The 13,251-nt window shown below is 42.9% G+C and overlaps 2 protein-coding genes across 2 annotated transcripts; one reads left to right on the top strand and one right to left on the bottom strand.

Annotated features, from left to right (window-relative positions):
• Positions 1-9,325: 9,325 nt before the first annotated feature.
• H1-1 (H1.1 linker histone, cluster member) lies at positions 9,326-10,076 on the bottom strand. Its single transcript, XM_007128623.2, has one exon. It carries the CDS (start codon positions 9,980-9,982, stop codon positions 9,326-9,328), a length of 657 nt encoding a protein of 218 aa, XP_007128685.1. The 5' UTR covers positions 9,983-10,076.
• A 2,375-nt stretch (positions 10,077-12,451) lies between these two features.
• Positions 12,452-12,965, top strand: H3C1 (H3 clustered histone 1). Its single transcript, XM_028479440.2, has one exon. It carries the CDS (start codon positions 12,555-12,557, stop codon positions 12,963-12,965), a length of 411 nt encoding a protein of 136 aa, XP_028335241.1. The 5' UTR covers positions 12,452-12,554.
• Positions 12,966-13,251: the final 286 nt, after the last annotated feature.

Genomic DNA, 13,251 nt, shown 5'->3' with positions numbered 1-13,251 from the left:
AATAAATCCCACTTGATCATGGTGTATGATCCTTTTAATGTGCTGTTGGATTCTGTTTGCTAGTATTTTGTTGAGGATTTTTGCATCTATGTTCATCAGTGATATTGGCCTGTAGAGGGAGGAACACTCCCAAACTCATTCTATGAGGCCACCATAACCCTGATACCAAAATCAGGGTGGGTTTTTGAAAGAAAGTTTCCGAGTCACAGTATATGAACATTTATTTAAAATACTACTGATATATTCTTATCTTCCTCTTTCCCTTTCCCCCACTTCCCCTACCCAACTCTTATGTTTCCATAACTCTCACTGTCATCAGCCAACCCCTCCAGGAGCTGGGAACCTGGAGGGGCTTTGATAATGTGGAAGACTATGGGCTGGTGAATCAGATGGGAGAATCTTTCCGAGGAGATGGGAATGGAGAATGCTAAAGCTTGCAGGTGAAAACATCACTGGAGCCTAGACCACTTCATTAATCCCCACTTCTGTTTCCTAACGTAGGAAAGGGAGGCATATAAAAATAAAAAAAAAAAAAAAAGGAGGGAGGAGGGGAGAGAACAAGGAGCTGGATGCATCTGGGATTTGCTGCAGAAGCATGGTTGCTTCTCCTGAAGGACAGGCAAAGCTGTCACTGTCCTAGAAGACTAATTCATGGCCATTCACTAAGCACGTGCCAATATTTGATGAGTATCAAACCACCCCAAAACTTATTTGCTTAAAACTACTACCATTTATTCACTTACAATTCTGTAGGTCAGCTGGTGACTCTTGTAGCCAGGGTTGAATTCTGCTGGTTCTTCTCCTGTGTCTCTATCAGCTGGAGAGTCAGCTAGCATTGGGTAATATAGGATGGCCTCACCTGCAAGTCTGGCAGTTGGTAGGCTGTTGACTGTGTGCTTCATTCTCCAGCAGACGAGCTCAGTCTCTTTCGTAACATGGGTGTTTCAGGGCTGCAGGAGAACCAAGACGGGGACAAGCTGCAATGTGCCAGGCTCTTTTCAAGCATCTTCTCAGGTCACATTTTTTAGATCACTTGGCCAAGCCCAGATTCAAGGAACAGAGTATAAACTCCACCTCTTGATGAGAGGAGCTACAATGTCACATTGTAACGAGCAATAAGATGAGATAAATTTAGGGCAATTTTTGAAATCTATCATAAGAAATTTGCTGCATACAGTATCAAAATCTAAATTAAGGAAGGACAGAGATGCAGAGACATTCTGAGTGCCTAGTCCTCAGTAGATTCAGCACCAGTTTCTCCCCAAAGAAAAGGTCTATTAGAGCTCTCAGCACCATCAATAATTCCACTTTCGTCATCCACACAAACAGCCTCAGTGCCTGGGATTCTGTGAGAACGGCTCCTCACATCCTCCTCTCTCAGCCTTGCCTCTCACGTCCACTCACACCAACAGCCTGAAGTGGAGTTTGTGCACCGGTTCTCCGGGACTCGCAGGGAGGGAACGGCGTTATCAGGCAGCTGGGACTGGAAATGCAGGAAGCTCTGCACATAGGCTCTTCACCCCAAAAAAGTCCCTTCTTCACCAGGAATAAGGAAGACAGTGATTGTTGTTCAAGAAGGTGCTTGGGGCTTCCCTGGTGGCTCAGTGGTTGGGAATCTGCCTGCCGGTGCAGGGGACGCGGGTTCGTGCCCTGGTCCGGGAGGATCCCACGTGCCGCAGAGTGGCTGGGCCCGTGAGCCATGGCCGCTGGGCCTGCGTGTCCGGAGCCTGTGCTCCCCAGCGGGAGAGGCCACAACAGTGAAAGGCCCGCGTACCGCAAAAAAGAAAAAAGAAAGAAGGTGCTTGATTAGCATATTAATTAGCTTGTGGCCAAGAGACTATGCTAATCTCCTTGAGTTTATCCTGATGCCCCTGGACAAGTAAAAATGATCCAATCTGTCATATTCCAGGAACTGGGTGTCCGCTCATCACTCCAATTCATGGGCAGGGCCTCCAGTCTTCAGAGCTCCTTCTCCTTCCCACATCTTGTATCTCAGCCATCAGTCTCCCTGTGTCTCTTTTCTCTAGGTTCTCTGAGGATGAGACTGTTTTTTTTCCTTTTTTCAATCTTGATGCCACTCCTGAGTTCCTGTTTTAGTTCTCTAGACATCCTGCGATCCATTAAAGATATTAGGTAAAGTTTAAAAATAAAAATTTCCACCTTTCTATGATCTAGCCAGATCTATGTCCAATTTCTGATTTTACTTACAAGTAGACAAGTGACACCACCCCTCTGTGCCTCCATCTGCTTCCTCAAGTGTAATAGTGGGGCAATAATCCCAGTTTGTAGTGCGAAGTGCTCAGGCACAAAGCACTAGGTATACAACACAATAAACAGGATTTTTGTTAATTTATATAATGATTGCAAAGCATTTTTATACTTCTGACCTGCTGAAGAGGAATTCTTGGGCCACCATCACTTAATCTTTGTGGAATCCTGCGTAATTCAATTCTTTCTCTGGGCCTACCATTACTCCAGAAAAATATTAACTCAGTTTTAGAGATCGTCTAAAAAACAACATTCACTACTGTGAGGGCCTCCGCCCAGACCAGTGGTTCTCAACCCTTGAAGCAAATTCCGGTACCTAGAGAGCTTTTAAATAACTTACTGAAGACTGGCCTGCTCCAGACAAATTAAAAAGGGGTGTGGACGTGAGGGAGGGGAGCTCAGGCAGAGGACTGACATCCTGCGGTTCTGTAGGTGACGCTGAAGGGTCTTCTCCCCGGGGGGTGTCGCCGGTTGTCACTTCTTTGGCCTTACCCAGGCCCACCACACCCAAGACGAACCACAAGATAACTTCAGCACCTCCTCCCCTCCACGGGGCACCCTCACTTCTCTCCAGATGCGGGTCCTGGGGGCGTTCAAGGTCCCACCCCCACTAGGGCCACGTGTTTCCCCCCAGCTAAAGCAGGGCAGGCGGCAGGACCCCTGGGGGCTGCCCTTGGGCTGCGGCCTCCCTTCCACATTGGCAGGCGGGTGGCAGGTGGGACGGGCGGCCGCAGGATGGAGTCGAGGCCACCTCGCGTTCCGCGAACTGGCGGGAGCTGGTCTACGAGGAATTGCCAATCAGAGGGTCTCTTTCTATTCAACCGTGGCCTCATTTTAACTGAATTACATTTGCAACCACCCTATTTCCAAATAAGGTTACATTCTGAAGCAATGGGGGTTATGATTTAAACATAACTTTTGGGGGAAGGGGGGGGTGGGTGGGACATAATTCAACCTACACGTTGTCTAGGCTTTCACACTTGGACCTTGCCCTCTCTCTGAAGAGTCAACAAATAAGTGAATGAGCCTTTAAAAAACAGAAACATGCAGAAGTGTGGCAGAGAGTGGCTGTTTACCAAAGCTACATCATCTTCCTAGGCACTGGAATGAGAATATTTCACCTACTTCCTTACATCTCCCTTTGTAGTTAGGAGTTCCCATGTGGAAAGGGAAGCATCGTGACCCTCCAGAGAGTTTAAAGGAAGAAGTGATAAATTAGTTCAAAGAGAGCACCCACAAATTATAAAACGTACTCCCCTTTCTTCTCACATTTTTGCATTGACCATGGCTCAGTATAGATTCGACGTAAAAGCGTACTACCCTTAAGATATTATTGGCCTTTAATAGCTGGTAAGGAGATGCTGTGGGGTGGAGTTCAGAGAGCACGTTAGTTCCTACAGAATTTTCCCTGGCAGAAACAAAAACTAAATGACTTCCAAGGCTTTTCTAGCTCTAAGAATTCCACAGTTCTTTGAAAAGCTGGAATTGTCCTACAATTGCCCTATAATTGAAAAATAAGAACAGGAGGAGTGGATGATCTTATTCATATTTTATAAAGGATCATCAATCCTCAATTAAAACAATGTGGTATTAGTGCCTAACAGAAAGACTGACACAACAGAATAGAAAGTCTAGAAATAGACAATACAGGAATTTTGTATCCAATAAAGAAAGCATTTCTAATCACTAGGAGTAAAGATGGACTTTTTAAATAGTGCTGAGACAACTAGATAGCCATTTGTAAAACACCAGAAGGAACTTCAAGTAGATCAAAGATTGAAACATAAAAGCGAAACAAAACAAAAAGCCAGAAGTACTTAAAGAAAATATAGGCGAATTCCTTTGATTCTTGAAGTGGGAAAGACCTTTCTAAATAATACTCAAAATCCAAAGCCATGAAAGAAAATATTGGTAAATTCAATTATGTAAAAATAAAAATGCTGCATAACAAATTTTACCATAATCAAAGTTAAATGACAAATGACTATCTGAAAAAAATATTTTGCAACTCTTATTCTAAAGGGCTAATCTCGCTAATATATATAGAGCTTCTGAAACCAGAATAAACCGTTGTTCCTTTACACAATGAATATCATGTACCCATGGAAAGAAAAAGGAAGACCTCTGTTTCCTGTTGTAGACACAGCTCCAGGACATACTGCTAAGTGAACAATGGTAGAGAACATGTATATATTATCCTATGAAAGAGTGAGAAGGAAGAGTATATATATTTTTCATTTCTATTTACATAAAGAAATAGTGGAAGGGGAACTGTGTTGTCAGGGACAGTGGTGTGGAACTTGACTTCTAGGTGCATATCTTTTCATACGGTTTTGATTTTTGAACCAAATTATTTATTAAAAAATAAAATTAAAAAAGATGTGACCCATGATAGTTGAAATCTAGTAATATTTTTGTCTTTAGGTATTTGTATTTGTTTTTAAGCTTCCATCGTTATACTTTTACCATGCCCTGTTATTTGCAATGTTACTTTTCACCCTTTGAAATAGAAATCTCACTTCTGGGGACCTACTTTTGAGACACACTTGAAAATGATTATGTAATTGTTGTTAACTAAATTTTTAAGAATCCAGCAATAGGTGACTGGTGAAATAAACTATGTAGCATCGCACAATGGAATACTGTGGGTATTTGCAAGGCCGCCATTTTACTATTTAGGAGTTAGTACTTCTTTTTTAATCCAGTTCTGTTTTTATATGCAGAATAATTATATTTTTCTACATGGGCACATTGTTGAAGAGCTGAAAAATATGTTATGGTATAAAAAAAAGAACAAATTCCCTTCTCCTCCCCCAATATTCCCCGTTTTTACTTTGGCCACAGAGGATACAATAAAACTTGTAGCATCAAGATGAGAGAGTTCTCCCCTCATCTTTGTTTTTTTTTCCTTTTATGTGTTATTATTGTACTTCTTACACAGCAAAACCCCTTATTTATGGTTTATATCTTCTTAAGGAGGCCCCACTGGTCTTCAATTGTTCTGGCAGTCATATAACCTTCTCTTCTTTTCTCTGTCCCTCTCTTTTTTCTTTTCTTTCAAAAAACCCCACAGGCAGGGATAATCAAACCAATTATTAGTAAAGAATTTAATTTCTGTGTCACCACTCTTACCTACTTGTCTCAGAAGATCTCTCAGACAATCAATGAGATTGATTTCAAGTCTGTCTCCTCTTACATGGATGTTAGAGCTGATATAATTCTGTGGTCAGAACATCAAAACAATAGACTCCTGGAATTGTAAAAGACCATAAGGAGCATGTTAACCACTGGGTTTCAGACTTCTTTGACTGTAACCCCAATAAGACATGCTTTCTTCTTTATGACCCAGAACGTACACACATATGCCTAACAACATAAGTGTCTGAAGGCTAAATTCCAGGAAGCCGTATTTATCCTTACAATGTGCACACGCTAATATGTTCTAGTCTATTCTATTCCTAACAGGCCATGAAAAACACTAACCATTTTGCTTTTAAATAAGCAAATGGAAGCACAAAGAGGTAGAATAATGATTCAGATTTATGGATGATAAATGATCAGGGCCAGGTCTCCTCTGTCCTTTCCCCTTTCTTTATATTCTCCTCTACCTCAGTCGCCCCCTTGGTGACCTCACCAAGTCTCATGACTTTAAATGCCATCCATAGACCAATGACTCCATCTTAATTCAACTCCATCCTCCACAAAACTACTCTTGTCAAAACTACTGACCTCCATACTGCTAAACCAAGGAACTATTCTCAGGCTTCTAATCACTTCAGTCTATCAACATTTGAACCCAGTTGATTACTCCCTCATCCACCTGGTAATCTCTCGGACTCTGCAAATTTCACAACAGAATTTCTGATTCACCCTCCCCCAACTCTACCACAACACACTTGCTTCTCTCTTATAGATGACCGTCTTAGGAAACTCATCTCATTCTTTCAGCCACATTGAGTTTGAGGGCTTAACATCTAAGAAAGCACTGAACAAATTAAAAGAGAAAAACCATATGATTATATCAATACATGAAGTACAGTGGCCATTTAAATATTTTTTTAAAGTAAAATAGGAATTGAAAGTAACCATTTAAATATAATGGAGATACAAAAAGTTAATAACAGATATTATTCTAAAGGACAACACTTAATACCATGCTAATTAAAACCAAGAACTAAAAAGGGATGCCTCCTAAAAATATTATTCAACTTTATTTTGGAAATTCTTAGCAAATACTATACAAAAAGAAAATTAAATGCTTGGTATTCACATTTAAGGAAAACAAAAGAAGTTAAAATTATTTTGCTAATGACTAGGAAATACTCAAGGGGCTCTTAGTTTAAGGAGTTAAAGGAAGTAGAATTATAGAAATCAGTAAGTTTGCTGGATACAACATATCAATACATTTCTTCCTTCCTAGCAGTAAGACCTAAAAATAGGAAATGAGTATTCCATTCACAATAGAAACAAGGAAATTAATTAGGAATAGAATTGAGAAGGACACATGACTCATACAGAGAGAACAGTAGAAAAGAATGAGAATACAGAAATAGATCTCATTATATAAGAATTTAATAAATAACAAAAATGATATATTTCAGTTCAGTGTGAGAAGTGAATGGATTATTTAACAAATGGTGTTAAAACAACTGGCCATCCATCTGGAAGGATGTAAACTTGGATTCTATCTTAAACTACATAAAACAAATTCTAGATGGATTAGAAACTAAACATTTTTTAAGAAGCAAAAATTTTTACAAGAAAAGCTAGGAGGTGAATAAATAATGGAGGTGTGGGATTCAGTTTCTAAACCAAGAGTGGAAATCTAGAAGCTATAAAAGATACATTTGTGATTAAAATGTCTAACATTCAAATTTTATATATATCTAATAAATTTTACATAATACATATAAATGGAAAATATACCATAAACAAAGGAAATATAGAGATAAAAGCCAAGAGTAGAAAACTATCTGCAACACAGGTGATAAGCATAAGGTTCATTTTTCTATCATATAAAAAACACAATTGGGCAGGAAAAAGACAAACTGCCTAATGAAAAATTAGCAGAGATATAAATGGAAATTCTCTGAAAAGCTTATTCAAATGGCCAATAAACCTAAAGAAAGGATGCACTGGTGGTCATGGTAATGCAAATCAAAGCGACAATGTGAAATAATTTTACCCCCTTTAGACTGGCAGAAACTAATGAGATCACACCCTGATGGTTGGAATGCAGGAGGGGGAGTCATTTTCAGGCTATGTCAGGGCCAACTGAAATTTAAAATACACTCTAACTAATCTAGCAATTTCAGCTTTGGAATTCTATTGCTTATTGCACCATGCTCAGCAGTTGTAAACAGAGACGTCAATACTTATCAATATGAAATGGATGAATAAATTATTCTACTCCACATGCACGACATTAAAAACAAAAAGATTTGACTTGAAAGGATTTCCTTTAAGGTTAAGAGAAAAGCAGAGAAGCGTATATATCGCCATTTTGTAAATAATAATAAAACCCTACCAGAAAAAGAAAACAATCATGCATGTTTATGGATAAGTGTATGTAAAAGACTGAATTCAAAGGAAAACATGAATAGCTACATACCTGTTTGGGGACGGGGAGTAGGGATGTGAAGTGACAGTAAGGCAGACATTAAGGGGATGCAAGGAGCCATGCAAAACAATGGGGAAAAAAGACAAAACATAAAACAATTGACTATTAAAGAATTTAGGGCTTCCCTGGTGACGCAGTGGTTGAGAGTCCGCCTGCCGATACAGGGGACATGGGTTCGTGCCCCGGTCCGGGAGGACCCCACGTGCCGCGGAGCGGCTGGGCCCGTGGGCCATGGCCACTGGGCCTGCGCGTCCGGAGCCTGCGCTCCGCAACGGGAGAGGCCACAGCAGTGAGAGGCCCAGGTACCGCAAAAAAAAAAAATAAATAAATAAAAATTTGTATGCACATATGTAAAACTTTTACAACTAATTGAGCTTCGTTAAGTAAAAGTGAGTAAACCCGGCTCAACATATGGTACTTTTTTTTTCTCGGATGTGAAAAAAGATGTTATTAAAATGAATCCCAGAATTAAAATTTCAAAAGCTTAAAGGGACAATTCTATGAAAGTGTCCCCGAGTATTTAACGTGGTGCAGCGCACCAGGGTTGAAAACCCTGCAGGCGGAGAAATACGATCTAGTTAGGCACAGAGTGGGAGTTTCAAATATTATCCAATCAGGGCAGTTCTGTTTCTATAAAGAGAAACCGGGACTAGCTGACAACCTGCAAATGGACCCAGGGTAAGTCGTCGAGTGTAAACGAACTGCAAGGTCAGAGCTCGACTGTGATGTCGCTGCAGGAGGCGTGTGAGGCCTACCTGGTAAGCTGAAGGACACCAATCTGAGTACCATGTAAACCAGAGGATCACCGTCATTCCCAAGGTCAGACAGCTCTTGAGCCACATCTCCTCAAAAGCATTTTTCAGGGCCACCCAATTTTGGAAAAGGCCGATTTAGCAATATTGCCCAAGAACATAATGTGCCCACTTTGGTCTCGCAGAGAACGCCAAGGAAATGTTGAGTAGACAAACGAGCACATAGTAGACGGACCCAGCCTCAGCCACGGGGGATTCAATCGCAGCTACAGGTAGTTACCACTGAGGACAAATGTTTGGGGTGTGGGACTTCAGGATCGGTTCAAAACGCTCCCCCAGGTATTTCTAACGTACAGGTAGAGATGTAAGCTTCAGGTTAAAACGGGACTAGGGAAATAGCTTCTGAGCGTTGAAGGTTAAATCACTTGGGAGACCAAAATAAAAGAAAAAAAACCCCACCAGCTTCCTCGGGAATCAATTTACAAATCCCACAGCGAGAATTTAACTTAATCTCAAAAGAATTCTTGACGTGGAGCAACGATTCAACACATGTATTTGCATGGGGCTGAAATTTATGAAACTTGTAAGACAAGAGAGCTGTGTACTTAAAGCTCTTTCCCTGAAATAAGTAGGTGGCTCTTAAAAGAGCCGTTGGGTTATCGGAAGCGGCTTCCAACCGGAACTTTTACTTTTTCTTCGGTGCTGCCTTCTTGGGCTTGGCAGCAGTCTTTGGCTTGGTCACCTTTGCTTTGGCCGCTTTGGGTTTCACAGCCTTGGCTTTAGCAGGACTCTTGCCTATTTTCTTAGGCTTCACAACCCTGGACTTTTTGGGACTCTTGGAGGATTTCTTTGTCGCCGCAGGCTTTTTAGCCTTCTTCGGAGTCTTGATACCTTTTTTACCAGCAGCCGCTCCAGTAGCCTTCTTGGGCTTCTTAGAAGAACTTGTTACCTTCGCTTTCGCTGCCGCCTTTGTGGCGCTGGGTTTGCTATCCACTGAGGCTACTTTCTTGTTGAGCCTGAAAGAGCCCGAGGCGCCGGTGCCCTTGGTCTGCACCAGAGTGCCTTTGCTCACCAGGCTCCTAAGGCCCAGCTTGATGCGGCTGTTGTTCTTCTCCACGTCGTAGCCGGCGGCCGCCAGTGCCTTCTTGAGCGCAGCCAAGGACACGCCACTGCGCTCCTTAGAAGAAGAAACGGCCTGCACAATCAGCTCCGAGACTGAAGGACCCGCGGGTTTTTTCTTGGCGGCTGCTGCAGCCTTCGCAGGCTTCTTCACCTTCCTGCCAGCTGAAGGCTTCTCGGGGGGAGTGGAAGCAGCTGGAACCGGTGGTGCGGTCTCGGACATGACGAAAGTAAAGAAGTACTAAGTAAACTACTAAGACCTGACAAGGCAGTAAAACCCGAGCGGTCTAAGCGCGCGATATTTATAGGGCGAGGCTGCGCTGTGATTGGTGCGCGCTGGCGCCCGCCCCCGGCACCCTAGCGTCCCCTGCGCGCCCCGCCGGGTCTCCGAAGGCCAATGCCGGCCGCTGGGGCCTATAGGCCTTCTTCCCTGCCGCTTGCACTAAGGCACCCAGACAGCACCCTGCCCCCTCTTCCCCCCATCCCCCCCCGCCGGTCGCCTAATGGAAACAGAAATACTAGGCAGGGAAGGGTACGGCTCTGCCGCCCATTACCATCAGAGGGTGCTACTTCTCTTTAAAAAAGCAGGGTTTTTTCCTAGGGGGAGGTGGGGTGGGAAAGAGCTGTAAAGAAGGCAATCACATAAGAATCCAAGGAGTTTCACGTGAAACCTCGCCTCTAGGAAGCAATATCAAAAGGACATGTGTTTCTAATCTGCAATAAATGCAAAACGTGTCTTAAGTGACTGGGGAGGGAGAGCAGAAAGGCCTGGTCTCCAGGTTTGGGACAAGTTCTCATCGATGCCATTGCCTTTCCTGGCAGCGCTGAGTGATGTGTGGTAGACCCGAGACGCCGGTGCCCTTGGTCTGAACCAGCGTGCATCTATTTGGGGCAAAGAATTGTAGAAAGCAAAAAAACTGGCTAATACCGCAATTAACACTCAAGCTGCACCGGTGGAAAACAGCACGCAAACAATTTCTGTAATTGCAACTTGCTTCTACAGTCTAATGCACTTAACGAACTTTTGACCCCTTTTCATCCTCACAACATATCCCAAGCTCAAAACCTAGCACAAGAGAAACATCAAGTAAGCACTGGGTGGACTGAACTGTTCCCGGACAGGCATTGCACGCGGGGGGGTGTGAGTGTCGGGGCGAGGGTGGGGGATACGTTGCTTTAGTGTGAAAGCACAGCCCGGGGATAACATTTTAGGGCAGTCTCGCTTTAACTTGTTTGTGGTTGTAAAAGCATCAACAATGCTAAAACGACTTCAGACTGCGAATCAGGCTAACTACTGAGAGAATAAAATGCCCCTCTCACAGCCCCGTTCTGGATGACATCCCCTCACAATTCTGCCCTGGGATCGCCTAGCAGCAGGGAGAATGCAGTGACGAGTCATTCCCGCGCGCGCGACTGCAGTTTTCAAACAAGTCCGCACGGGCCTCAGTAACCCGAGCTTCCCTGGTAGCCCTCAAACAACATAAGAGCTTGTTTCCGGCTTGTGGCCAATAATGTAAGGGTTCCAGACGCACGATTCGTCCATCTTCTTTACCACCCTTTGTTACGTGTTTTCTTGAGAGTCTGTATTTACAAAATGCATTACGTAATTTCTAAGAACTTGAAAAAGAACAGTTGGAACTATGCGTCTTAGTTTGAAGGATAGTCATTTATAACACAGGTATAGAATCTTTCTCCAAGGTGAAGGTTTCGTAAGTGAAAATTTCTGGAAAGACGAACTTTTCTTAGAGTAATAAACGTGGTTTCTAATCAAACAAAGCTTTTAAAAGAGAAAATATGCATGCATAATGTTCTTATTTAGATAATTTGTACCTCCCGTGTCTAATGGGTTAAACAGCTTCAAATGCAATAGAAACCCTCCATGCAAATGAAGGATGCTAGATCTCCTTTCTTAATGGCTACCCAGTATAATAAACTTAGCCAATCAGAAGGTAGAATCTGGGTTACCGCCTCTTCGTATAAAAGGTTCTCATTCGGTGTTCTTAAAGTGGACTATTTTACGTTACGTATGGGAATAGTCGTAGGCAATATTAAGCTGTCCTCGTTTTGGTCCGTAATACATTCATAGGCCCTAGTCCGTCGCCTGCTCCGCATAGGTAAACTCTGAGACGTGGTGCATGGCGTGATTGTGTGTCCGGCGTTGTACCCGGCTAAATGTATTCTAAACTTTAGAAAACTTAAGTTTCAGGAAGTTCCAAGTGTAAAGTCAGAGCATAAACAACACTTAACAAAGAAGTACCTTGTTACAGGAAATATTTCTGGAAACGCTAGTTTGAGTTTACTATGCTTGAGTTTACATCTTGTAGGTTTCAAATTAGCTTCTCAGTTTAAGCTTTACAGAGGGATTTCTTTTTTTGTGAAATGGTTTTAGAAATTTATAATCTGTTATCGAGCAGGGAATGTAGAGTACATTAGGGCAATATTCCCTCAATCTCCCCTGCCCCCCAGAACCTAAATAAATGTACAGAACTACAGTACCAATGAAGTTAAGGTCTGTTTTTTCGAAAAGGTAACGCTCAAGGCATTGCATTCTCATGAAAATCGTGTGCGGAAAAGAACAAATAAACAATTTGAAAAGAGCCAAAGATATAACGTAGTGGCCAACGAAACTGCACGGTTTTTGGAAAGTTTAAATGTAGACCAATCAGAGCCTGTAACGTAATATTTAAACATTTTTCTCGCCCAATCACTTCACTTCAGGTACTATAAATACTAGCAAACTGCTGGGCGGTATTTTTGCGTTAATATTTGGTACGTCTGTTTACTTGTCACTTGTCATGGCTCGTACTAAGCAAACTGCTCGTAAGTCCACTGGTGGCAAAGCGCCTCGCAAGCAGCTGGCCACCAAGGCGGCTCGCAAGAGTGCGCCGGCCACCGGCGGCGTGAAAAAACCCCACCGCTACCGACCCGGCACGGTGGCCTTGCGCGAGATCCGCCGCTACCAAAAGTCCACAGAGCTTCTTATCCGTAAACTGCCTTTTCAGCGCCTTGTGCGTGAGATTGCCCAGGACTTCAAGACCGACCTGCGCTTCCAGAGTTCGGCGGTGATGGCACTGCAGGAGGCATGCGAAGCCTATCTGGTGGGTCTTTTCGAGGACACCAATCTGTGTGCCATCCACGCTAAACGTGTTACCATCATGCCCAAGGACATCCAGTTAGCCCGCCGGATCCGCGGAGAGCGGGCATAATTACTGCTTTTCTCTGAAATTTCAACCAAAGGCTCTTTTCAGAGCCACCCACGTTTTCAAGTAAGGGCTGTAAGAAACTAACTTTCCAACTCAAGTTGTTCAGTATAACTTTGCATCTGTTTGGGAGTGAAAAGACATGCATCAACACTTGTCAGATTATGGATAATTTTTGTCTAAATATCCACTGCGTATGCGAACACACTGGCCCTTTATAAGTGTTTATGTAAATAGTACTGTTTTCTCTTACCTTAGTAAAGAGCCAGTTTCAGAGGCACGCGAAATGATT

The sequence above is a fragment of the Physeter macrocephalus genome, chromosome 18 (genome assembly GCF_002837175.3).
Source record: "Physeter macrocephalus isolate SW-GA chromosome 18, ASM283717v5, whole genome shotgun sequence".
In the NCBI taxonomy this organism is placed as follows: Eukaryota; Metazoa; Chordata; class Mammalia; order Artiodactyla; family Physeteridae; genus Physeter; species Physeter macrocephalus.
This window is presented reverse-complemented; position numbering and strand designations above follow the sequence as displayed.